Source organism: Anser anser, assembly GCF_964211835.1.
Source record: "Anser anser genome assembly, chromosome: 6".
NCBI lineage: Eukaryota > Metazoa > Chordata > Aves > Anseriformes > Anatidae > Anser > Anser anser.
The window spans coordinates 20,670,938-20,698,237 of NC_139726.1; the positions used below are offsets into that span (position 1 = coordinate 20,670,938).

The 27,300-nt window shown below is 39.1% G+C and overlaps 1 protein-coding gene and 2 long non-coding RNA genes across 3 annotated transcripts in view; all 3 read right to left on the bottom strand.

Moving 5' to 3' along the window:
- The window catches only part of LRP2 (LDL receptor related protein 2), a 119,641-nt gene extending 107,764 nt beyond the window's left edge, over nucleotides 1–11,877 (bottom strand). The window contains 3 exon segments of the mRNA XM_083842447.1: nucleotides 11,553–11,669; nucleotides 11,672–11,814; nucleotides 11,816–11,877. Of these exon segments, the coding sequence (XP_083698573.1) occupies nucleotides 11,553–11,669; nucleotides 11,672–11,814; nucleotides 11,816–11,862 (307 nt within the window). The 5' untranslated portion in view covers nucleotides 11,863–11,877.
- Nucleotides 516–11,542, bottom strand: LOC310901884. The gene is made up of 2 exons (XR_014586267.1): nucleotides 10,778–11,542; nucleotides 516–10,114 (listed from the first exon to the last, which is right to left on the bottom strand). It is a non-coding gene; the product is annotated as an uncharacterized lncRNA (long non-coding RNA).
- An 8,511-nt stretch (nucleotides 11,878–20,388) lies between the features above and the next one.
- Nucleotides 20,389–24,664, bottom strand: LOC310901879. Its single transcript, XR_014586260.1, has 3 exons — nucleotides 24,509–24,664; nucleotides 22,361–22,482; nucleotides 20,389–20,809 (listed from the first exon to the last, which is right to left on the bottom strand). It is a non-coding gene; the product is annotated as an uncharacterized lncRNA (long non-coding RNA).
- Between the last annotated feature and the right edge of the window lie 2,636 nt (nucleotides 24,665–27,300).

Genomic DNA, 27,300 nt, shown 5'->3' on the forward strand with positions numbered 1-27,300 from the left:
ATAATAGAAAATTACTAAATTGTGCATTCCAAAAGTATATTCTATGCTTTGTGTCTGCACACTCTTGCATATACTGATACTTTTCTACTAAAATCATTGCTAAAACTAAGGCATCAAATCTCATTTTAATAATGTTCACATGCAGACTCTTTAGAAATACTTAAAATTAGTGTATTCTATGTTAAACTATTTGTTTTCAGTTAATACAGTTATTAAAGGACTATAGACTCATTTCTGCTAATGCATCAACATAAATCCAGGAATTAAACAAATTCAGTATTTTAATCTACTGAAACTAAGCAGGAAAGCTTTCCTGCAAAGAAAAAAGGGTTCAAGTCTCCTACAGACATCAAGTTCAAAGGAATGACACTGTAAATGGCTCCTAGCAACGTTAAAGATATTCATAATCCTCATCCTCTCTACCTTACTTTAGCTTTTTCAACTGAAAAAGCAATAAATGTAAATAGCCTGATTAAAAAAAAAAAAGTTTACAAATTCATTTTTAACGAATTTAGTTTTCTTTTTTTCAAGTATTAAACTGAACTAATAATAAACAGAACTAGCTCCTAATTTTCTGATAAGTCACATGTGGCCCTCTTGGGGGAAAAAAAATCTTGTTTGTTTGTTTGTTTGTTTAAGCTCTGGTGTTCAGAACAAAATAACTGTGGTCCCTACATTATCACTTTAAAACTATAGATATATACAAACTGTAATTTTAAATTATTCACACTAATCCTAAATGTAAATAAAAAAGATTTCTTGAATTCAAAATGATGACAGCTTATTTATTATACATGCCCACAAAGAGCACATATCTGCATTACGTGTCATTACCATCATATAGTACTGTAAGCAAACTCATAAAAACAGCAACACCTTTGGAATTGTGATTCAACTCAGACACTTTTTAAATAGCAACAAATTGACTCTTACTCTCTTCATAGTCCTATAACTAGGCAGGAATAAGAAATAATCCTTTTAAGCAAGGGCTAATTCTAATAGACAGGACGTGATGCTCCTTTCTACTGATAAAGTAAATATTCCCTATATTGAACAGACCATGCTCCTTCTTTCATTTAAGTTTCTGTCAAATTTCCCACACTTCAGTGATAACTGAGAATCAGCCTTTAATTTTTATTGGACACTTTCTTTAACTCCAAATGTATACAAACTGTTTTCATTGCTGAGACTAATAAAAATTATTTATACTCCTTTCTTAGAGAGGTTAGTAAAGTTATTAACTGTCTGGCCAAGTTTAAGAGAACCAATATTTGTGGTAATGAAATATTAGCCTCCACAATATAAAAATGTATTTCAGACACATTATACGGAAAGAACATGTTCTGCACTAAATTGGGTAATCTTAACCAGTTGTCTTGACATTAGCTGTCTTAATCCACATAATTCAATTGTGATGGTGTTAGCCGGGTAAGTGAAGCAAGCACTGCGGATCCCTAGGGAAGCATACACTTCTGAGCTCTCCTCAATCCCAGAAGTTTCTTTTTCATGAATATCACATTAAATATGCAAAAATCTGTTCTAATTGACCAAATGACATGAAGAGGAAGAAGAACAAGCAAACACAGTAGAAGTAAAAGACACCCCCAATTACTCACAGAAGGAAGCATCCCAAGCATTTTTGTAAGAATGGACCTTGCTAATGCCCTGAGGCTGCTGTAGAATAATAATTGGGATACAAGGGGCTGGTGGGGAGAGGAGGAATATAGCCAAATGAGAAAAATGAGAAAAAAGAATAAGAAGTATTTACAACTACATAGTGCATGGAAAATGAAAAGAAAAAAAGAAAAAAAGAAAGCAAGAAAAAAAAGTGCTCAAACAACTTATAACATGCACAGTACACAGCACTGAGAAAGTCTGATAGATGCAGTAGCCAATGACAAAACCACCTTCTCAGGGAGCTACACTCATTTTGAGAGCTGTATTTAAATAAATTTTCCAACCAAAGTGCTGTTTGTTCTCAAAATTAAACCTCATGCTGAGGTGGTGAGCTGCATTCAATTCAGTCATGCTCTCCTGAAAGCTGATGAGTCACTGCGACACTAGGAATCAGCCTCAGTAATAGCCTTACAATCCAGTTTATGCCAGTGAAATCATGCCATTTACGTTTATTTTACATATTATTGTTAGACTGAAAATTTCTATGCAACATATAACACTTTGTCAAACCATAAACTGTACTGGAATATTATATCATAAATTACTGAATTAAAAATGAAACTTGTCATGCAAAAAATAAACCATTTCCCCTTACAGGTAACAAATACAGTAAGCACATAGAGCTAAAGCTACTTCTCTCTTAGAACCCATACCCACAACAAAACTGTTTATTACTTGAGCAGCATCTTCATACCTATTGGGACTTCTTGGATAAAAAAGACAATTTAATCTGCATCCCAAAGCTTCACAGAATACCCAGTTGTCATTCTGCACATCAGAAATAGTGACTGGGACTTCGTGAAAACTAAACATAACAATATTTTCAGAAAAACAGAACTAAAGTGTCTGCACAGAATAGGTACGCAAACATCTACTGTGGTAGTAGGAAGTACAAATATTTCTTCTGATTCATTGACATTTATTATGTTTCTCCCTCATTCTGAAGTGATGCAATTTCAGCTAGCAGCTAATAGCTATGTCTGATCACTCCTTATCAAGCTTTTTGAAAAGGAAATGCCATGTGCTAAAGGCCTAAGTAAAGAAAGATCATCTGAACTAGGAAAGCAATGTTGTCCAATGTGCTCACAGAGCACGATTTTATCTTAACAGACCTTAAAATGAGCAGTGAGAATTAAATTATCCTACAGCTATTTCATTTTTAAACGTTTATATATATTTTTTTTTTCATTTTTAATAAAAATCCTTTTACCAAAATAGTAATACTAAAAAGACAAAGTCCTTGAATCAATCAGAAGAGGATAACTACAAGAAATTTATCATATCATGTATAATCATAAATAACAGAAAAAGGCACTGGTTCTCTCACAGGTTTCAGTGGTAATAGAACACAACATACAATCACAGAATGATTTGGGTTGGAAAGGACTTTAAAGACCATCCAGTTCCATTTCCCCTGCCACAGGCAGGGACACCTCCCACCAGCCCAGGCTGCCCAAAGCCGCATCCCAGCTGGCCTTAAACACTTCCAGGAATGGGGCATCCACAGCTTCACTACACTCCCTGACAAAGATCCCTTCTCCTGCTGTCTTGTAGGCCCCCTTTAGGCACTGGAAAATCACTGGAGCCTTCTCTTCTCTTCTCCAGGCTGAACAACCCCAACTCCCTCAGCCTGGAGAGGTACTCCAGCCCTCTGAGTTTGCCTACGGATTTGCAACCTTTAAATCACAATCCCTTCTTCATAGCAATAGTTCCATCAGTCTGTCCAAATGCTGCTAGGAATAAGGCTGCAACCGTACCTGGTATATTGCTAGCCAAAAAGTCAGCATCTCTATACAAACATAGAATGACAGATTTTCTCTCAGAGGGGCAATAATTGGGGGCACTCTCCCTTTCTCTCTCTCTGCTGCCTTATAAAATTTCTTGGGATTCAAGTGTCTGAGAATTCTATGACCCTATGATTCTATGAGAAAATGATTCTATGATTCTATGAGAAAAAAATTAAGGCCAACAAGTTAAAAAGTATTGCACACCTAAAAAGACAGTACTTGATTGCTAAAGCATCTTTATACAAGAGACTGAACAAAAACCAGGGAAGAATCATTTTTGTTATCTAATAGGCAATAAAATCTCAGTATGGATAAAGCAGTTTGTCAAGATTGGAGCTTTCACCTCACCCTTCGTTAATTTAAATTTTGCCACTCATTATTTCACTGATTTTAACTATTTGTTTTTTAGTTTCCTTTTTTCTTAGGAAAAAAAAAAAAAGGCCCGGATTTCTAAAGGATTTAAAGTTCAATTTTAAAGCTTTATTGTTTCTTAAATTTGTACTATAAGATAACCATTTCTAAAGTGGCTTCTGTGGTCTGTGGCTGGCTTAGTAAAGTTAAAAAGCTGCAAAATTAATAAAGATGAACGCTATCAGCATTTTTACATTTCCACTGTTAAATCATATTTTTTTTTCAATTGTCTACAATTATAATACAAATCCCATGAAACAATATCACTTCTAATGAAAGTGCCAAAGGAGTCTGATTGTTACTGCTGCTGCCTTCGCTCAGGCAGAACCCCTCATGAGGCCAACAGTCTGCGTGCCGGAGCACAGACAGGGCAGCACTGCTCTGTGGCTGAGCGCTATTCGGATCTCCCACTTGGGTCAGCCAACAGGAATTTGTCAAGGCTCAGATTAGTAACTAAGGAGGCCCAGTTTAATTACTCCACTAAATAACTTTATGTCTTTCAGGTTACCTCACTGCAGAGGTAACAAAAGAAATGTCAGTACTTTGGCAACTTTACGGAATACTGGGAACTAAAATTCATTCCCAGTGAGAGTCAGTCAGGCCTTAAAGTGCATTCTGTGGCTGACTTCATGCAGAAAATGCAAAAACTGCAAAGCTAACAAAACATCTGCTATGTACATAACAGAAGACACCACAAACTCAGTCACTAACTTCAGACACAAACTGGAACTCACTTGTTCCAAGTGAAATGGTTTAGAAACCTGCTATACCTCAGTAGTACAAATTGCTTTTTCAGTAACTCAGCTAGACGGCCACTAACACTGCAACCCTGCAGCAGCATTCCAAGCGCTTGGTTATCGTCCAGCTCATTTATTGTACTGAAGGTTGAGAACAGCCCTACAATCCTGCTCAAAAGTGAACACGTGAGCAGTCCCATTCAAGTCAAGCCATCTGTTTACACTAGACAACTTTACAAAAGGGTTTCCAGCAGTGCTAACACTGGTTCTTTATAGCCCCGACGCGACCACTTTTGTCACTAGCATGCTAGCCAAGCATTTCCTATCTGCATTTAACAGTAGCATTAAGCAGCGATTGCATGGCCAGCTGACCCAACCCACTGACTTACTACCAACCATGCAAAAAAGGGTCTCCCTTTCTCTCCCTCTTTCCAACTCTGCTCCTTCTTCCACTGGATGCTGGGGTTTTCCAAACTCTGCTGATTACCAGGCCTTTCTGTGTGCTGCCCTAATTCACCAAGCCATCTAGTTCCCTAGACCTGGTTTAGTTTTCCACTGGGCTTGTAAGTGAAAGCTGCTGAGAGGTTTGATAAGCAGTGGTGCTATCACCACATAAGCAGCAAGAACCCAGACAGTAACATGGGACTGGGACATTGCAGGAGGGAGAGGAGGGGGACCTCCTGCTTTCAGCAGCAGTGAGCTGGTAAATTGGCTCATCACATCTTGGGAAACCGTACCCTTTGGTGTCAAAGCCTGACACAGGCTTGGTCAGATCTAAATGGGGTCTCCCACTGGTACTGACTGATGTGAAGTCAACTTCCCATTTCTGGGAAAACTGGGGGAACACAATTTATGCATGTATGCGCTCAAATTCTGCAAGCCCTATACTTCCTCTAACTAAACCCTCTGGTATGTTTAGCTGAGTTGCTACTGTGCACAATGGTTTCTGAAGATAAAAGCATCACTCAGATTCTAAATGTGAATATAGGAGTTCTGGGATATCTTGTGTATTACACCAACTGTTTTTGTAGAGATGCTACAGAGCACACCTAAAACCCTTGTCCTTCTCCTTGTTTGACAAAGACACGAGCTTTCAGTCCTCATCCACGGCAGACCCTACTGGAATGGACCCCCGTTCTCTGATTCTACTCAGCAGGTGGTGGCATCATGACCTGCTTGCATGAGCAAATAACTGGGCAGACTGAGCACTGCTTTACAGTGCCCTTCTGCTGAAGATCTTACTTCCTGAATGGAAAACAAAGACAAATTATTCATGTTACAAAGGTAAAATATAACAGGACATAAAAGTAGAACAATTTCAGTTAACTCTTCTATGCCATTTTATCAATCCAAAGCAAAACTTGTAACAGTGATCCTTAGATCTCTAATCCACTTCGAGCATTGCAAAACAAAGAAAACATTAAAAGGCTTGAAACCAACAGTAAAAGCTTATAGAATCCACTAAAGGCTATCCATTCCATTAAACATTTCTACACTTACTCATTAAACTTCATTTTCTTGAACTGTTTTTAAAATGTGCTGAGCTAAAGGAACAAAAAACAGTTAATAAAATGAACATTACCATAAGAAAGTGGGCTTCAAAATGGATCTCAAGCAATAATAGGCTAATAAAAGAGATGTTTACTCTTCACTGAATCCTATTTTCCATCTCTCAGATCAGTACAACTCAGGGGTAACTTCTTTGAAATCAATGGAGTTGTGCTGACTTTACTGAGAAGAACCCTCGTTCTTTCTTCATCTACAAACAGTTCAAGGTATTTTATGAATAAAGTCCAATTATTAAATTATATGAAGAAGCACTTTATTTTTAAGTAATTTGAAAAAAAAGTCTGTCTATTTGCCACACTCAGTGTATAGCATTAAAAAGACACTGACAAATTATCTGATTATAATAGCTAATTGGCAACTGTGACCTAATCAAGAATAAAAAAAACTTCTTTTTATATACATGTCAACACGTAGATCATTAATTAAAAGGGACCTTTAATGTTTTTCAACAATGACACCTTCTAGAAAGTATAATTTCCTTTGAAACATCCAAAGTGCTATGTGGTTCCAACACTTATTAAGTAGAGCTCTAAAAGAGGAAAAACAAGTAAACGCTCCTGCTTTAAGAAGTGATAGTACAATACGATTCAAAGTTTCATGTTATTTGTCTATTTGAAGAGTTTTCACAAGCTCTCAGATTGAACAAGTTTTGTAGGATGACAGAATAACATTTGATTCAATACTCCCACTCGAGAAACTACCTCTAAAACATGTCTGATTAATGCTTAATTAAAAATAAGAGTATTCAGTAAGAAAAGTGTTGACAAAAGAACCTCCAGTTTCTGTGCTAAATAATGAGGAGTTAAAAGCAAACACCACTGGGCTTTGATCTGACAAAAATCTAACAGTGCAACAAGGCGTATGGAAGGGGAAAGGCTCCAAACAGTGTGACTGATTTCATGTCAATCCAGGAAGCCCAAAAGGAGAAGAATTAAAAGGCTTTAATGAAATTGCATTCTACCTTTTCCCCAAATGAATCTTTGCTCATTTCCTGTAAAACACATGGAGAGTAAATCTGGATTAAAGTGGGATTTCATTGCTCAAATTTCCAATCAGCTCAATATATGAAAGAAGGTTTTAGTTTGTCTTACAGGGAAACTGAAGCAATACATACATCACACATTTATCTTAGCTGAAATCTCCTTAGATGCTCTCTCTCTATTTGTCTTGACTCCTTTAGCTTAATTATTTACTGTAATTCTAGCATTTGGCACAGAACCTAAATCTAACCAAGTGTCATCCAATTACTGCCTTCAATTTTTAACTAAAATTTTGGGGGTTGTCCCATTCTTCACTTTACCTGATTACTTAGCAAATTCCTGCTATGCTTTGCTGAACAAGATACAGAAATAGTAAATTATTAAGAAAAATCAAGAGATGTATTAAAAGAGAACTACTCATTAAAAAGAGCCTTACAAAAAAAGATGACTGTCAGTACACAGAACTATGGCTCGTTAATTAAAATGCCAGAAGATTACAACATGTTTCACTGAGATGTACTTTTAAATTTTTAGCCCTCAGGGAAGAAACAAGTTCAGAACCAGGTACACAAACTGAGTAGGAGTTTTGCTCTTGATTCTGTAAAAGTACATCACCAAGAGAAACCAAGAAAAATATATCAGCACGGCATTATGATGAATGTTGCAGCCCATAGGTAAGGCACCATACCTATTAAAACTGTAAGTAGGGATTGCACTGTCACATTCATTTTCTTTGCCATCCTTGCTCATTACTCCCAAATCCTTGGTCCCTGAGGAAAGCCTCATTCAAGGTCTTCAGACAGTGGGTCTTGGCAGGGGCATAATCTTACAGAGAGGTTTCTCTGTCATTTAAGCATACACAGCACTGTACAAGGGAGTATGAACCCTGACTCTGGCCTGTCGCCTACAGCAATGTCACTATACGTCATTCCACAGGCATTAAATAGATTTGAATGAAGGCAGCATCTGTAAAAACACACTAAATTATTAATTTGGAGATCGAACTCTCAAAATACTTGATGGAAGGGCATGTTTCTCCATGCCATTCTGGAAAGAGCTGTTAGAGGTTTCATCTACTTGGACTTACCATACCTATTCATTACTGGCCAACTTCATGCAACAATTCATTATGATTTCTGAGATATACTATCATACCATACAGATTCAGTCTTAAAATAGCTTTCATTCTTGTAGACTAATTGAGACCTTTTAATGGTGACAAATTTTAGTCACAGTGGTCTGGGTCACATTTAAACTGATGATCTATCATTGCAGAGATTTAAGACATACGTCAAATTTGATGCACTAACTTTTGTGTTACAGCAAAGCAATTGGGCAAATCATATTTTGACAAGATGTCTATAGAACAGGTAACTGCCTTTCTTTAGGAAAGTTTTCCACACTTGGTATGAACAGAAAACTTCTAAAAGCATCAGTAAACTATGAGTTATTAAAAAAGGAACAAAAATAAATATCAGAAGTCAACCTAGCTGTGATCTTCTGGCGTCTTAGCTCAATATGGAATCAAAAATTTCAAAAAATTAGCATACATGTAATAAGACTGTTAGTGAGAATGCTTAGGTTTCCAGCTGCATTTCTCAGAAGTTGTAAGTTGACACTAATATTATGATTATCAGCAAGGAAAGTATAGCCTTGCTAAGAAATTGCTGATTTCATATGATTCAAAGCAATGTGAATCTGTCTTCTTCCATGCCATACATGAAAAGTGCTAAAGAAAAAGATCCACACAAATCGAGGGGAGTGAGGGAGGTTGGGGGAATGTGGGGGTGGCAAACCCCAATTTAGATGTTGTAAACTATACAGTACAGGGAAGGTCTGGCCTTACAAAAGCAAAGTGGTACTTTGCAATAAATTGCAGCAAAGATAAAGTTTCACTGCAAGTATGTGCAAGTCTGAAAAAAGGTGAGACTAGCACTAGCATTGTCTTGTAACATGCACTAAATTAATAGAATTGGTGATAAAAACCAACACCAAAGTCAAAATATTTAATTATTTATGAAATCGTTAGTGTTATTTTAATTCTAATACATTTATTTTTGGAAGATTTACATCATCTGTGTTGAAAGTAGGTCATCAGGACCTAAGGTACACCAAAAAAAAAGACGACCAATGAAGGAAATTCAAGCAACTGAAATATATGGGCAGTAGAGATTCTAAATATAGCAGATTTTCAAATAATGTTCTTAGTATTTTGTGTCTAGAGAGGAGTACTTTTTTTTTTTATAAAGAAAACCAGTTTGTTTTTTAAATGAATGATTTACATGTGATTTTCATATATATGAATGAATTTATAAAGAAACTAACAGTTCTTCTGGCACTGAACCATTAAGAACAGAAAAATCTTCAACCACTTTCAGGTACTAAAATCTCCTCAAAAAAAGTACAGCAAGCCTCCCATGTCAGTGAAGGTGAGAGCACTCACAGACAGTGTGCGGAACGCTGCATGAGTATACAGATCTGATATGCTTTGCAGTAAGACTAAAGAACTCATTGTTCAACCATGAAGTTGTCCTAGTGATCTCATTTGCCCTCTGCAAAACTGCTGAGAGTGCAACATCCATCCAGTGTCTGGAGTGTGTGACTATGAGCATGAAGTGCTTTCCCATTCCTCAAAACAAACATTAACATTAGTCCCATGACGCTTTTTTTTGACACTATCTCTACTTAGGTAGGTTTTTTCTGTTTCAGTGAAAATGTCTTCTGCTAACAGCCACCTTACAGGCCACAAGGCCTGGAGAGGAAAGGTTGCAGAACCAGGCCACTACAAGAGGGGGCATTTTTATTCGTTTTTTAAGTGCTATATTTAATTTCAGCAAATCCAGAGTTAACTCAATGAAGGAAGAGTTGTGACAGGATCAGTTGAGCAAGTATCCAGCTGAAACTCGTTCTAGAAGCATCCAGCGCATAACGGGAATGTTCAGGTATCACCAACCTGAGAATTTCAAAAATATTACTGGAAGCGTATTTGAAAATACTGAGGATTAGTCAAGATAATACATTTTTTACTGATTCTTTTGGAGCCTTGGATTTGTTTGCAGGATTCTCTTAATTTTGGTTTTTTTTGGTTTTGTTTGTTTGTTTTTGAAATGAGGGCCTGACACAATCTCAAGATTCAAGGAGCTCAACTTAAGGGTATCAAGTACTCCACAGTAACAATCACAGTGTGGCCAAGATTGCAATCCAGGTGTTTTATCGGTACCGGGTATGCCGTTACAAAAACTATACTGTTTCACTTGCACAATTATTTATTCTACTGCCCTGAAGGGAGTGGAGCGGGAGGAACCAGCAAGGTGAAATGTTCTGCGCGTCCACTGCCTACAGACAGGGGTCGGAGTTTCCCTCTCCCTCAGTCATGTCACTTACTGGGCAGTCTGAAGAGTGAAAAGCGGGAGCGGAGCAAAGAAATGCACTTCCAGAGCAGCTCTGCAGCTTCCATTCTGCCCAGTGTAACCTAGCAGGGCGTCGGATTAACTCCCTGCCCAGCGTGACCTCCTTGGCTAGGGCTTTTGCGGGTCTCCTGCAGCCCATTAGCTATCTCCTCTTTCGCTGCTCCCAAGCGGGAGCCGCTAGCAGCAGTTGCTGTATAATTACTTACTTGATTCTGCCTAAGGAGCTTATCCTAAGAGTTGAGCGAGGAAAGCAGATTAACAACTTGAAGGCGCAGACGCACCCCTCACCCAGCAGCGCCGCCGCTTCACCCTCGGGGCCCCGCAAGGCGCTCGGCCCCTCCGGCTCCCCGGAGCCCGGTGCCGCGGGCGCTGCGGGCGCGGAGCCGGGGCTGTGTGGGGCTGTGAGGGGAGCCCCGAGCGGAGGCCGCCCCCCGCGGCCGGCTTAGGGCCCGCGGCGGCGGGTCACATGCAGCCGCGTCGCCTAGCGACGGCAAAGCCCGCAGACAAAGTTCGGCCGCGGGGCCGCGCCGTGTGGTGCTCGGGGCCCGGCCCGCTGGCCCCGGGCGTTTTCACCTCACGCAGAGCCCGCGACGGCGCCCGCGGCCCCGCACGGCTCCGTGAGCGCGGGGTGCCCAGCCAGGGGGTGCTGCCTTGTGCAACCCGCAGGGAGGGGAAAAAATAAATAAATAAATAAAAGTTAGCACGACTCAGAAAAAAAATAATACTGGGATAATTTAAAGCTGAGATGAAACGAAATTACAGAGCCGGTGGGGTCTGTGGTGTTCTTTTAAGGCGCTAGCGCCTTTTCCTCCAGAGAAACCAAGTCCGTCGAAGGGCTCCTGGGCAGCGCCAGCTCCCGAGGGGCGGCGGCAGCACCCGAGCGGGCCCCGTTCGCCCACTTGGGACTTGTCCGCCCGAAGCGCCGGGCGGGGAGGCGCCCCCTGGAAGCCCCTCGCCGGGCGGCGGGAGCGCAGCGCTTACCTTGGCAGCTGCCCCGCACTACGCATACGGCGAATAAAACGAGCAGCTTGCAGGCAGCTGCTGCTCTTCCATCCATCCGACGGTGAGGTCCCATCCGGGCTGGGATGCTCCAGCTCCCTCAGAAGCTGGCCGCTCGACGCCGGGGTGCCGGGCTGCAGGGCAGCGCGCAAGGAGCCCCGTATCTTTTTCTTGCCCCGCTAGTTGCAGAAGAAAGGCGCGTTCGCCTGTTGAGGCATCGCGTTTTCTATAAACTCCCACCCTCCAGACATTGCATAAAGCTCTTTATACCCGGCGGCCCCGGAACTAGCATGAGGGAATCAGGCACCGCTCCAGGCCCCGCAGCCCCGGGCTGCCTCTGCCCCTCCTTCCCCGCCGGCAGCAGAGGCAGGATGCGGCCAGCCCCGCTCTGCAGAGGCTGGGGAGCGGGGTCCGTGGTGCTACACTGAATGTAGTCAGTAGTTCAGGCGAATTTCGGTTTGCAAGTGAAATACATCCCACAGGTATTCTCCAAACGAGAAAAGTGTACTTAACAACTTAGAAATACCTCCTTACCACTGCAGGGGATAAAGCTTAGAAGTTGGGACTTTTTTATTCCTCACAGAAAAAATGCAAAAGGAAAACTGTAGCAATGAAACTTCCTTCTGCACCTTCTAGGGAGATAAAATCAGTTTGGTAAAGCGCTTTGGCTGTGAGTGCTTAAGATATCAGCCAGAGACACCTTACTCTGGTTCTAACAGTGTACAGCACACGTGAAATGCCTGTGTTTTATTGCTGCTATTTCAGGAATCATATACCTACTAACAACGGTAGAACAGGCATGGTATCACCGGGGAAAGATAAAGATACCCTGATACTTCAGGATGGAATGCAGTCTTGGGAAAAGGGCAAGCATTTTGGAGGCTTTCCTTGCAGGAGCAAGAGCATCACACAAACTAAAGGAAGCTAAATTACTTTGATAATGCTCAGAAATACTAGAAAACTTAGTTATGCCATGCTGTTCCTTTCTATGCACGTGTTCACACACACACGTATGTGAACAAGACACTACCATGCATATACACCATGGGAGAGAGAGGGGTCTATTTGTCTTGCAAGAAACTTGTCAGATTAATTTTAATGATCTCACCTTTATAAATTCCATATATTATTTATGTTTGTTTCGTGCCACATTCATTACATTGCAATGAGTGTTTGCTGACACTGCAGCAGAACTTAAGTGATACTTCAAAACATTAACTCTTTTTTTTTTTTTTTGCTTTGGACTGCAATTTCAAGTAAGGGGTGGAGGTGCCTGCATTATTTTTGCAAAAGTTGCAGAGGAACATGTTGCTGTTTATTAGCAGATTGCAATATTTCCTCTAGGATCTGTAGAGCACTAAGCTCCCTAAACCTTTCTGTAAAGGTTTTCTATCTATCAAGCTAAAAAAGGGGGAGCTAGGGGGGAGGGAAGGGGGAGAATATGTGGAGCATAGGCTTTTGCAAGGTTGTGATTTATGCAGGTTCAGGGCTGTTTGGTGTAGTGGTACGACACAGCACCGGGGTCAAGCCACAAGAAACACTGGGGGCAGATCAGAATATTCAATTAGCTTCCTGGCACCTCTGAATCACAAAGAGAGGATAAGATCTCTCCATCACAAGATCCAGAGCTGCTGGGGGAGGAGGGGGACCTGCCCTCTTCAAATCTCTCTCCTCCCTCCCACCCTCTCTCCTTTCACTGTAGGAGAACAGTGCTTGAAACATTCCTTTCTGCACGGAAGGTCTTTTCCTATTGTTGTTTTCTTTGTGTTTCAGTGTTGCCAACTTACTGGAATTCTTGTCGTGGTTTCACAGCAAGGCTCAGGCTGACCAAACGGAACCAGCTGCGTTTGTGTATGGGGCCACCGCTGCTTTAATCCCCCAACAACGCCAACGGGGAGGGAAGGAAGAGATCCTCAGAGGGGTGCAAGCAGATCCGCTCTGTACAGATGGGTGCCTGAAAAGCCAACACACAGATTGACCGTTCTTAATTAGAAGGGAAGTGGTTTAAGGCTGTTCACTCTCCAGCAATACACAGACAGGGCAGACAGTACTTGGGAGCTACATGCACACTTCTGTCATTGCACGTTTGGGGTGACTGGGAAGCAGACTTTGGGAGGCACCTGCTTCACTCCTACACAGCTGGCATGTACAAGTCGTGTTCCTGCCTCATTCACCATTATCATTTCTACACATCAGCATTTCCCAGAGGGTTGCAGGCAACAAGGATTCTAAACAGAAATAAGTGGAGACACTGTTGACAGTGAGGGAAAGCCCTGTCCAAAGACAGTGGGCCAGCCCTTCCCACTCATTATTCTTTGTGTTTCAAGAGAAACTAAATGAAAAGCCCAGATGCTTCACTGCTGAAGAATGAGAGTCACTAAGGAGCCAGCACAAGATAATGCTGTTCCCTCTTAACTTTATCAAAAATTTTCTCCTCTCACCTTTCCATGGCACCCATCACCCAGCCATAGGGACTCCTGATCTGCTGGACACCATCAAACAGCACTTCAGCAAGATTTGAGCTGCAAGAACAAATACCTCAAGGCCCTCCTGTAACTACATCCAAAACTGCCTTTGCCAATGTAGCACACATCTCCCTCCTAGCTTCCCGTTGACCATCAGTTGAACATGTTCTGACTGAACTAGATCTAGGGATTTTTGGTGTATTATTTCATCTTTAAGATGACGCATATTACATCTGTTAGAAGGTTAGAGGGAAAAAACATAGGTAATACAGTTGTTCACTGAATTCTGGTTTTAATTCAAAATATAGTTTGGGAAGTGCTTGCTTGCCTGATTTTTGCTATAAGCAAGCAATCAGAAAAGCTGTTAAAGTTGTAATTTTGAACAAACAGCCATGTTGCTTACATATTAAAGATGCATGCTAAGCACTGAAGTTAAAAATTAAAAAGGCCTGATTTTTGACCAGGGTTCAGCTCTAATTTGCAGTACCCAAACTCATCCAGTTCTTAACAAATAGACAGAAACACCAGGGTTGATGTATGACTAGATAAAGACACAAAGCTGATGGCTAGTTTAAAAAAATAAAATAAGTAAATAAAAAGAAGAAAAAGGAGAGATTCACTCAAAGAAACAGCAGGTCAGATTGACACCTGTAAATTTCTTGTCTATTCTGAATTTCTTAGGGCTAGGACAGTTTACAGAGGTTGAGGATCTGCCTAGTGCATCACTCAGTAAAGCTGTAATCACCACTGACATTTGGTAATCCTGTGGTCAGTCTGTCCTTGGATAAACACAGTTTTTTCCAAATTGAAGACATTTTATGTCATAAGATGTGTTTCCAATTTCATCACCAAATCCTATGCCTTTACCATGGCAAGCTCCTTTATTATTTTTGTTTAATCATACTAAAGTGAGGCTTCCTGCAGCCATACTTATGTTTTGAGAGAACACTGGTATGACAAGTCATACAAATATAAATTAAAAATGACTCGATCTCTACCTGGGTAATTATGTAACAATCCAACAGCAGCAAGTTCATTCTTCAGATTTCATCCATCTCCACTGTTCTACAATTTAAAGTGTCACGTCAATTTAACAGAAAAGCACAAAACAGCACTTGAACTCAAGTTTCTGATATAAGCCACATCACATTTCACAATACTTAAAATAATGGCAGTTATTTGCCAGGCAGGTATTTTCCAGAAAAATAAGCAAACAAAAACAACAACAAACCAATTTAAAAGTAACAAAGAGACGGCCTTGCTTGATGTTGTTCTCAAGCATCTAATGAGTACTCATCAGTAGAGCACAGATTTCCAGAAGACAAACATGTTGGATCAAAGGTGGATCCCTAGCCCACATGAACACAAGAAACATTAAACCCAGGAGATGTGAATCAGCCAAAACAGAAACCATAAAATAAGGATTGCACAATGCAGCTGGCGCCATGGCAAGAAGTTTCCTCAAGGTGTCCTGGTAAGTAACATATTACAACTTCTCTTTCAACCTGGAATTATATTACTGCACCGTGGAACAAAAAGCAGTGCATGGGAACTGTGAGTCTTCTTTGTAACTGCCACTGAAGAAGTGAGACTAGCAAAGACAGTCACAAAAACTTCCCAACACCCCCCTTTTTATCCCTGCAGCATTGGGCCTGTGACGGATTTTAACAATAACAGTATGGAGATGAGGCTTCTTTATGTGACAGGAAATGGAGAAAGACTAAACAAGTCCCAATCCTCTTCTTCCCCCTTCACTTAGGACTATCTGGTTCAACCTCCACGTCCCTGTGCCCCATCCTGGAAACAGTTACAAACCAAGGGCAAGTATGCTTTGTCCCTGGCTGTACCCCTAATGAGCAAAGTTCTTGGTACCTGCCTTACTGCAAATAGACTTCTTTGGCTCTTCATCTCTGAGGAACAGAACTCCTCATTTTTGCTCAAGCTCAACTGTTCAGCACCCGGTCTGAACCCTGCAAGAAAGTAACAGGGGAAATTTGTACTTGAGAAGGACTGGAAGTAAAGAGGCATTTCCAAATAACGTGTGCTCTAAAAACCTGTTAGGATACTCTCAAGGGAAATAGAGTAGGATGGAGTAACTCTGAAGACCCTTTACAAGAGCAGATTGAGCTATGCTGAGAAAAAGCAAGACTGGAATCCTTGTCTTCTTGATGATTTCCCTAGAGTGCTCATACGGTAGAAAATAATTACTCAGTGAATATATATCCCGTGTTTCACTGCAGTGGTGTATAAGACAAACAATGCAAATATTATCTTTTCCCACATTTAAGTGTTCTGTATGATAATATCCACTTTCGAGGTTATACATCTCAACACGGCATTCCATAAAGGAGAAAAATGCATAGAAAAATTGCATGGCTCAAAATAAAAGCCAAAGCCTCGTCATTTCTGAAGCCTGGACATGCTGTTTTCCTTAGGATGCTACCTCATTCAACATTCCAGCAGGTATGGTAATCAATAAGAACAAAGTACCAAAGGAAATCTTCTGACTCATTTATTGCAGAAATGTAAAAACATACAGCAAATGCAACAAAAAAGAAGGAAAGACATTTAGCACAGCAGAGAACAATACTGTAGCTCTGCCTAGGCAACAGCCTTTCCATATAAGAAGTCACTTAAAACTTCTGAAGCATTTGTTTGCTGATTTGAGACACCTGGGCCTGTTTAAGAAAACTTGGAAGTGCTCATTGCTGTAAACAAAGTTCATGGGAGCTGTACTTCTAATCCGTAGTACCAAGTTTTACAAAACTGAATCCTGGATGTCTTAATTTAGATACTCAAAAATCAAAGGATATTTTTAACCAAAGTTCTTCTGTGCATTAGTTTCCTACATATAAAACTAGATGAATCTCTCAAGCACTTTATAGATAAGAACTACAAAAATCCAAAAGGAAATTAGTATTCTTCTCAGAAAAAAAATACATAGTATGAAAGGCAGGACGAGAAAACAGTATACCATCCACCTCAGCAATTTTTACAAGTAAATGCAGATGTGATGTTATAAGAGATGACAGAGTGAACCTAGTAAGAAGTAAGATTATTATTTCTTAATATACCATTCAAGCTAGACTGTCCCACAAATTACTTTTATTTTCACTTCCCAGAGTTGGTTCAAAAACTTAATTATCAAATAGGCAACAGTATCAACTGTGAAACGGTGTGTCAATGTCTTAAGTTATCTATTTTCTTTGCCATACATCCCTATTAATAGCAGATCTCAGGGGTGTTCAGGATGAACTTCTTCTGAAGTGGAATTCTCGCATACTAAGAACTATTACGTGTTGTTTCTCCAACAGCCAGGATCAAATGCTCCACAGACCACAAGGGCAGTCCATCAAAAGCATCTGAGAAAAGATAGATAATACTCCTTCAGATTAGTAGTATATTAATTAGAATTTCAGGCCAGAACGAGAGAAAGAACACTAAGCAAAAGAGAACATGGTTCAGCAGTACAGGGGGTGCAGGTGACAGATTCTTACAGTTTTGGTGCTTATTTCAGAGAGCCAGAGATTAACCACTGAGTTTAATAGAAAAGCTGAAAATATGGTCTTACCCCATGAATTTTGTGAACAAGTTGTGTTTTCATTGAAAAAGACAGCAATAGGCTTATGAAGGAATCTGAGAACAAAGTTATTTAGTGTATGACCAAAACACAGCCACCATGAAACACCCTGTGCATACCAACCACTGAGTTGTATACTGATGTACTTACAGTACGAATATTTTTTGTTCTATTAAATGGAAAAATATGAAGAAAACAATAGCTTAAGATAATTGATATATTTTTAGCAATTCTCAGCTGATTGCAAAGGAACAATACTTAAAACACTTGCTTTGAAAATACTACCTGATTCAGCCAACCTGCAAAACCACTTTGACAAGAAGAGACCAAACTCATGAATGCATAAGGTCAAAAGGATTACAATAATTAAAAAAAACCTCTCTCCTCCTTGGGGGACTTGTTCACAGGAATGAGATATAGGACAGTTCAGTGAGCACAGACTTTGGCAAGCAAGGTAACTGGCTTGAGAAGTCCACCCTTCCCCCTTTATCCATCTTCCCTCTGAGCTGCGGCATTGCAATTCACTCTCCCTTTTGTCCCCTCAGTTATGCAGGTCCTCAAGAGAGAGGCAACCGCTGTGCCTGCCTTACAGCACAGTTCCACAGATGCAGGAGTGAGCTGCAAATGGCAGTAGGAGACAACACTCGAACCAATTTCACTGTTCATGCCAACATCTCATCAGGCTACTTTATAATCCACGAGGAACTAGCAAACTCTGTGTCTGGAGAACCTAGAGCCACTTAAACTACCAGCAGGCAAGCATGCAATGTTATTTTTTATAACCACTTATCAGAAGAGGGAATTGAGGTGAAAGTTGACCATCAAAAACAGCTTAATGGTGTATTTTGTATTTTGCAAGATACCTAACTGAACTGCTCCTTCTTCTCGGTGCTTGTTCTTGCATCCTGAATTTATTATTGTATAATCCACAGTTGCAGAATTTAAGATTTTTTCCTGATTAGGAGACATAAAGACCTCACCACAGTAAAGGATACCTCCTGCTGTTTTACTGTTTTGACGACAGGGGAATCCACATTGTTCAGGATAAGATCTTAAATTAAAAACACTAGGTTACTTCTCTGGTGCTTAGCTTAAGAAGTTTTGGATTTGTAACACTTAGAGTTTCTAGTGCAGCTGCACTACACCATAAGGTGAAGGACACAGTCAAGAAATTGAATTTCTATAGATTATTGAGACACATTCTTTACACTGTGCTTACATTTCCACTGGAACAGTAGTTTACAAGTTGGAAATAGTTTATGAGTTTGAAAAAAAAAAAATGTATACCAACAGAGCTATGCAACATACCCATGTCATAATGGTGTCTTAAAAGGCTTTAGAGGTAGGGAGAGGCGGATTTATTATTTATTTTTGAAGATAAACAATTGTCCTTAAACATTATTGTACATCACAGCCATGAGCCATTAAAAGCAGATAGGAGGTTAGATACCACATTCTCCTAGATATTAAAAACTTTTTGCTCCGTATGAAAGACTGTTTTATGTTTAACTTTTTCAGAAAAACTGGAGCTGTATTACTTTGTGTCAAGACACTTTAAGAGATACTAATGAAAATGCCCTAGGTCCCCATAATCCTTTGTGGTTGATTAGGTACAGCAGAAGCATTGTTTCATTAATTTGAAGGCTATGTGCTTGAACCCTCATATTGACCTGAAAGTAATGTTTTATTCATATTGTAGTGTTGTAGTCAAAACTCCAGAAATAATTAAGAGGACAAGCCTCAAACCTTAGACCTTTGAATTATGAAGCTGGATAACCAGTTAATTATTGCACAACGAAGAAAAAAAAAGCACAGGGGTTTTATTAGTCCTGATATATTACTATTGCCATCTACCTGTGAAAAGCTGATGGGTGATCAAGTAGGTACCACCAACTATGTCTTCAATTCCTAAAATGTTCAGATTATTTCCACAGATCACAGTTAAATTTTTTTCTTCTGGATTAAAAAATAAATAAATAAATTGGGGACATAAGGTTAAACTGTGGCTCCATTATACTAACAAGGGAAAGCTTCAAAGTTCAGTAGTCTCAGCTAAGATTCATCAGCAGTCAGTGACCCTGATACTGAATCCCTGAAGCCATTATTCAAATGAAACATCAGATGACTGGATCAACTGCAGGAAGAAAATAAGGTATTTTTCAAGAAAAGATGACAAAAAAGTATGTATAGTTTTAGCTGTCCTAGATGCAAGCAAGACGTCACTGTAGTCAACAGTTAGTTTTTCCAGTCAACCTTTCAGACGGTCTCCTAAATTTTTATTAGCCTTTGTTTCTGAGTGGTCTTCAAGACTTCCAACCTATTGAGCATGATAAAAGGATTCAATCTGAAGAGCAAAGACATGTATATGAATGGTAAAGTTCTCATTTAAAAAGCTATCATCATCCTAAGGGAAACAGAAGATGATAAGAAAAGGTGAAGACCAAGGAAGAGAAACTCTGCTGAGTTATGTTTACCTTTTCCAGCAAAACAGAGATCTATCTCTTTATACACAGCAAAGCGATCTAGTGAAGATTTGAGACAAATATTTACATCCTCAATCAACACAGGCATCCCATGCCATCCATGTAATATGAGTTTGTCATATCTGTTCCTTTATGCACCTTATTGCCAATAATCACTGCTGATTGCACCTTGCATGGGTTTTGACAAGTCTCATGAATCTAGTCATACAAGACCTTTAGAGAAGCTTTTTCATCTGTTAAATTAATTCAGGTAGGCGAGCTTCAATAAAACTCAGACCACACATTTGAGATACACGAAACTTCTCTACAGTTTTACTATCACCCAACTTTACCAATTATCATCAGATTACAACCATTTCAAATACTGAAATATTTACTACAATCAGCAGAGATCTCAAAAGAAATTATATAACCTGTTATTGCCAGCATTCTTCTATTTTTGCACCAAGGTCTTTTTGATGAATGAGAACATTAGAGCCAAACCTTGCTTGTAGACCTACAGCACCAAGAGCCTTTTATTGTCTTCTTAGTAGACATCTCACTCTTCTTATTTCTGCTGCTATTCCCTCCGTTATCCCAGTATGGATCACGTTCTTTTAAGTTGTCATTTTCTTTTCCTTCCTTCCCTATACCTTCTTGTTTTCCTAATGTCTCCTTTCAGACATGAATTTGCTTCTTTAAAGATGACGTTAGAAGAGACAGAAAACAGTACTGCAAACAAAAAGAATATAGTCAATAAGTACAGTGGTTTTTATTACTCTTATTATAGTACAACACACTTTTTATGTAAACTCACATATTGGTCAAGCTGCAGTACAGGATAAAAAAAATCAGATTAACAACTATGAAGCTGCTGGTTTGAACTATCTTACCACTACAAAACCTCATACAAACTGAATATGGGTTAAGGTCACCAGAGCAGATCCTGCTCCAGACAACAACTGGAGTGCATACCAGAAGCAGACGAAGGTAAAACACTACAGTCTCTTTATTTTCCTGGTTCCCAGTGATCCCTGGGCAACTATGTATGAGATAGAGCAGTTTGCTGACTACTTACTATATCTGTGATGTTTAAATCCCCATAAACCAGGATTAAGAAAGGGCAAAAGGTACTTTAAAGCCACCTGTCATCATCTCACATGCATCCTGAGTTTAAGACAGTGAAAGACTAGGGATCTGGAGGCAGCTTTCCATTCGAGTTTGACCTTTAGGTTTTGAACAATATAATAACCGGGTTGAATTAGAAGAAAGCTATTCAAAGTACCATTCTCTCTGGAATTCTGCTAATGGTTAAAAATACAGGAATAAGGCCTTTCCCACATTCTAGAATACCAAATGAAAGTGTTATTTTTAGATTTAAAAACTTTTTTTGTCACATCTGACCACTTTCCAAAGGGATACAACTGAATTTTGTGTTCTCAATCAGATGTTTCAGGAACAGAGATGATTGCTTTTTTTCCCCCTGTAACAAAAGGTAGTTTTCCATGAGTCGTTTCCAAATTCAGGCTAAAGAATCTGCTACTATCCCTGTTCATGTTGCACTTTTTCTAAGTACAGAGGACATAAGGATATTTCAAGCAATACTTTACATTAAAACTTACTATCTTGGTGCCTAATCATATTTTTACCCTGTTCCATCCAATTAACTCTTAATCCTAATTAGTCTTTTGGGTGTCACTATCAAATAAGCATGTAAAATTACTCCCATAGTTGTTTTATCACTAAAACCTGAATAACAAAAATACTGGTGTCCAGTACAGTTAAGTAGTCTAGATATGAATATGTAACTTTGATTTTTATGTATGGACTCGAACAGATTCTAGACACAACAAGTAAATGCTATCTCCTGCTCCGGAAAACACAGTAATATATTAACTGATGTTTGCATCCTACTTACACAGAGTTGTGATAAACCCAGTCTGCTATCACAGCAATTGCTAGCTACTTAAGTTCCATCTCTGTCAGATTCATAAATAGAATCTTTGGCCTTGGTCTCAACACCTACAGGAATACTCCATTTGTTGCATTTTTTGATACCTTACTTGCATGCTTGCCTGTTGAAGCACAAGATAAGTTTACAGTATGCTTTATTCAGTCCTCTGTACAGAACAGTTCAGTATTTTAGGGACTTCACCACACACTATCACTCTTGCAGCACCTATGTAACTCACTGCATAGTCTCAGAATGGAGAGCTCAAAAAAATAAACGCAAACCATTATAAACAATTTGATTACACTAAATATTTGGTTTGGTGGCTTTACCTTACAAGATTATCAAATATTCCTTTTTAATGTCATTTTCATCCTTGTGTCTGCATCTCCCCAAACAAACAACATCTGCCAGCCGAACAAAGCAGAGATCTTTGTTAGCGGCACCTGTTTCTCTAAGATTAAAAAAAAAAATTACACTTGAAGAAGGTTGAGAGAGAAACTTTTCTGGGCAACGTTAGCATTTACATTTTCACACTACCTGACTTTACAGCTCAAATCGTTTGTTGAACTTAGTTTATTTAAACTGCCTGGCAAAATCCTTTCAGATTTTGGTTTGGAGTTTTTATTTGTTTTAAATAATTTTACAGTAAAAATGAATGACAAAGAGGAGTCAACAGAACCTTTTCTATCAGCTTAACTGCAACCTCAAAAAAAGCACAGTTTCACATGCAAATTTGCAGAAATAAGCCCTATTTTCTTTGGATTCAACATGCATTGCGACATGCTGGCAGCTGACTCTGCTCCTTTCTCAGCAAATTTCTTCAGGTGAAAAAGCGGAGATGTTTGGAAGGAAGCCTGTTTCTTTTAATCTTATCTAAGCACTCCTGAAAGGAATTAGCTGAAGATAAGGGATATTGAGTCACATGTCTTTTCTGCCTCAGAGTTCTTAATGTGCATGGGGAATTATTCCATTTTCTACAACACCAATTTTAAGCTACTGCAATTCCAGCATCTTTACAAGAGATGTTCCTGATACGTACAAATATGAAGTGTACCAGGCATAGTTGTAACATCTACCTGTAAGAGGAAAATTAGGGCTACCGCCAGTGCAATGCCTCAGTAAGAACAGAAAAACCATGCCTGGCCTTTGAAGTAATCTTTACTTCAGCTGCCCCTGGCTAAAAGGGTTTAAGGGGAGGAGGAGAAATTTTTCCTGATCTCTGAGGTGACATTTAACAGACCCAGGAAACAGACATGGACTGCAAGAGTCTACTCAGGAAGGCCTATGGCATGAATGACTAAGCAAATAAAATAGTAATGCATTCAGTACACTTAACATCTCAATCTTGGACAAAGGACTTCTTCCATCATGGCTTTATCTTCTTTTTGATAGCAACCATTACCAATGGGGCTGAGATGGACCAAATACCTGACATGGCAAAGACTATAGGAAAGAAATGCTCAATACTTAAAAGAATCTTTTATCAAAATCCTTATAAACTTTGTAAATTCCTCCTGATTTCATTTGGCATAGTAACTGTCCTAACTATGCAATAGCATGCTTCATAATATATAATGATCAGAACCAGGAGCAGCTACTCAGCCAACTTCCCTTTTATTTAAATCCTCCCACCAGAACTTGGTATCCGTAGAGCATGGTAAGAAGTTCTACTCCAGGCCAATAAAACAGACCAGCAGCATAACAAAAGGAATACAGGGGACCTATGGCAAGAGCCACTGAACCAAGCCACTGGCTGCTTCTCAGAAGCTTACAATTATGGTTGAATGCAAGAGTGATTTAGCTGGCACTTCACACACAGCAACAGCCACATGGTCATCAGTTTGAACTACAGCTTTAACTCCATCTGCAGCTTGTCTATTTTCCTAGCTAAAGCTTTCACACCACTGTTCTCTGCCCAAGACATACACCAGCTTCATATTTTTCTTTGTCATATCTGACTCCATACTAAGGAGCTCACAAAAAGACCAAGCCAATTTCAAAACCAATACGTAAGAAGTTCTTGGGGTAAGAAAGTCCAGGTTTCACTGCTACACCACAAGCACCAGGCACTACAAGTTTAAGCGTCTGGTGCTTCGTCTAGGTCAGGCTTCATGAGCATGCCGAAAAGAATAACCTTAGGTATCATGAAACTTCTCCCAGTCCCCTCTGGAACAGATTAAAAAAAATGACCTCAGAACACAACCACCTTCACAGGCACATGACAGTTGTCATTACATAATTTATGGAAGTGTGTTTTGAGACATTTGGGGCAGTTCTGTCCCACAGCTCTCCAGCACAAACATGAAACAGTCAAATATGCTCTACAAAATAATCGTTTATTTCTAATACATGTAACTGTAACTGACATGTCTACATAATTAACTGCTTTAGATAGAACATAAAAGATGCAATGAAGATGCTTCAGGATTCTGCCCACAGGAAGTACTTTGACATTCTAATATTCAGCTAGCACATACCTAAAGTTATCTCGGTTCAATGTACAGCATCAAGAATATAAGAATCCAGCACTTGGAAGTTTCTCAATTTTTAGAAACATTCCTTCCCACTTATATCAGCTTTGTCAGTACTACCACATCACCCTTAAAAAGCAGTTTGATCAGGATGAGAAAAATTCCTGAAAACGTAAGCAATAAATGCAGACAATTTAAAAAAAATTGGGGGAAGGAGCAAACTGTTAGGCTACACTTGGATCTCTAGAAAAATCACAAAATATGACCTTGTAATTTGTTCATTTTGGAAAGCTTCTGAAATTAATTTTACTTAACTAGTATTACATCTGTTTGTTTTCCCTTGAATTTGATTATACTTTTCTGAAAGCCTTCATACTTTGAGATGATTCAGAATGGAATCTATTTTAGCCATGAAAACATTACAGAGTATTTTGAATCAGCATTTTAGTTTCAGCTGAATCACTAGTAGTCTGACCCCATTCACTAACAGAGGTGGGCACAAAGCTCATGTACTAATTTTTGTGGTCCCCTGAAATAATTTTATCTCCTTGTTTGTCATGTGGATATATAAGTACGATATAAATAAATGTATAGCTCAATTAAGAATATGTTTTGGAAGAGAGTGTAGAAATGCTATCCTGAAACAAACAAACAAAAAACACTTTATTTTTTGCTGTGCAACAGAACAATAATATCTTTTCAAGTAGTTTTTATAGGAGAAGGTTGAAAGTCCATCACATGACATTAACTATAAAAAGGACCAAATTCTTATATAAAGAAAAAGTGCAAGCATAGCACAGTAAATGTACTAACCAGGCCAGGCTAACTCACAAAGCCTGTATCTCATTCGTTCTAGAAGGAAATGCTGTTCATAACAGACGATCTTACTCTGTACTGCAAGGACACTTCCAGTAGCCCACTCTCCATTATAGAATAAGTGTAAGCCCACTCTTATTACAGGCCAGCACTTGCTCAGCCCTGATTTATGACAGCATTCCACAAGTCAGGGAGGAGGAAAGATGAACTATTTCTATCTGATTCTTTCTGATCCACAGGTAAAGCTCAATGCCCAAACACAACATTCAATCTGACAACAAAGCAATAAAGCCGCCTCATTATGTGTTTTGCTTGCTTTCTGGAACAAAGTGGCTATAGTCACAGCACGTTTACTTGTATATGACAGATCAATTGCCTGGAATTTTCGAAGTCTTGGTATCAGTAGATTGCTCAGTCAGCCATCTCAAACCAAGCATCTGCAATCAGCAAGGCCCACAACCGTTCATGCTCGAGTCAAGACTGACACCCAGTGGCCATATCTTTTAACTGATTTTCTGCTCGCATACCTAACTGATTTTTTAAAACCTGAGATTCCATTCCAGACCTTCAACCTTTTCTTCTGTAAACCACTTGAAAAATCTTCAATTGTTTTATCTAAAAAGTTTAAAGTAAATCAGCTGAGAACTCACACATCATGAAAACTTGTTTTCTTAAAAACATCTAACAAGTCAAATGTTAAGTGCATATGTGTAGTACTACAAACACCATATAGGCTTTAAAAAAAAAATCTACAGAATCTAGTCACACCTCTCTACTTATCAAGGTAAATAGATAATAATACTTGTACCAGAAAGAGAGGAGAAAGATGTTTTGATGTTAAAGCACTGCAGTAGGTTAGCTACTCCAGAAATGGACATTTATTTTCTGTAATTTCCAAGCAATCCTTTTTATAAGGATTATAAAAAAAATTGTAAACATGGTATTAGATTCATGTATTGTGACTGATTTCACTTGATGCAGCATTAACTGACAGGTTCTAGCTATTGAATTTTGATCCTACGCCAAGGCAAGTACTTTTTTGTGGAAACAGAATACAGAACGCAGGTAGCATGATCATCATACATGGAAAAAAGTGAGTTTACTTTCTACATCACTTGCTTCATTTATTTCAAAGGCATCAATACTGTAATAGACAAGTCTGTTTTGATTGTCGGAGTATCATTCAATCTGAAGATTGGTAAGATATAGTAATTTCTGACAGCTTTCTAATATAAAAAGGCTCATTTTATTTTCCCTCAAAGACACCAGCTATTATGATTTTGTTCAAGCATAGCATCTTGATAGGCATAACTACACAAAATTAAGTTTTCTGCTCATCCAATGATGATATTGCTGGGTTCTGAAATACCAGTATTAAGTGCCTTACTTCTTTATCATACACCCCATCTTTGGTAAATATTTAGCAGCATGACCCTTCAGTATGGTCAATTAAATATGGCAGAGTGATGCAAATATCACTAGGCTATTGTGAGAAGTAGTTCTCATTTCACTAACACTATTAATAGCATAGCAAACGTATTCAAGCCCTAAGGTAGCATGTACCAGACTAACAGAATAAGGTTCTCAACTGAAATGCAGAAGAGTAGCCTCAGTTCAGCAAAGACAAGTTTTACCCAGCACAACATGACTATTGGGTTGTTACTATTGTTTCATCAGCTAAAATATCTGAGAAACATTTCCTTCTGAGGCACTGTGTTTACTATCATAAGCAGTAAAAACTTCAAGACTCTGAAAAGTCTGAGACCAAAGCCTGTCAATTTTGAGCCTCAACTACAGTTACTCTTCGTCAGTGTATCCATTTCAAGAATAGCAACAATGTCTTGAAATGATTTGTAATCTTATTTGGAAGAGATGATACAAATTAAATCCTCTCTCAAAACCATATATAAAAAATGAGATGGTATATAAATGCTGCACGAGGCAGATTATGAAATGTCAGCTACTTGATCTATTTTAGCTTT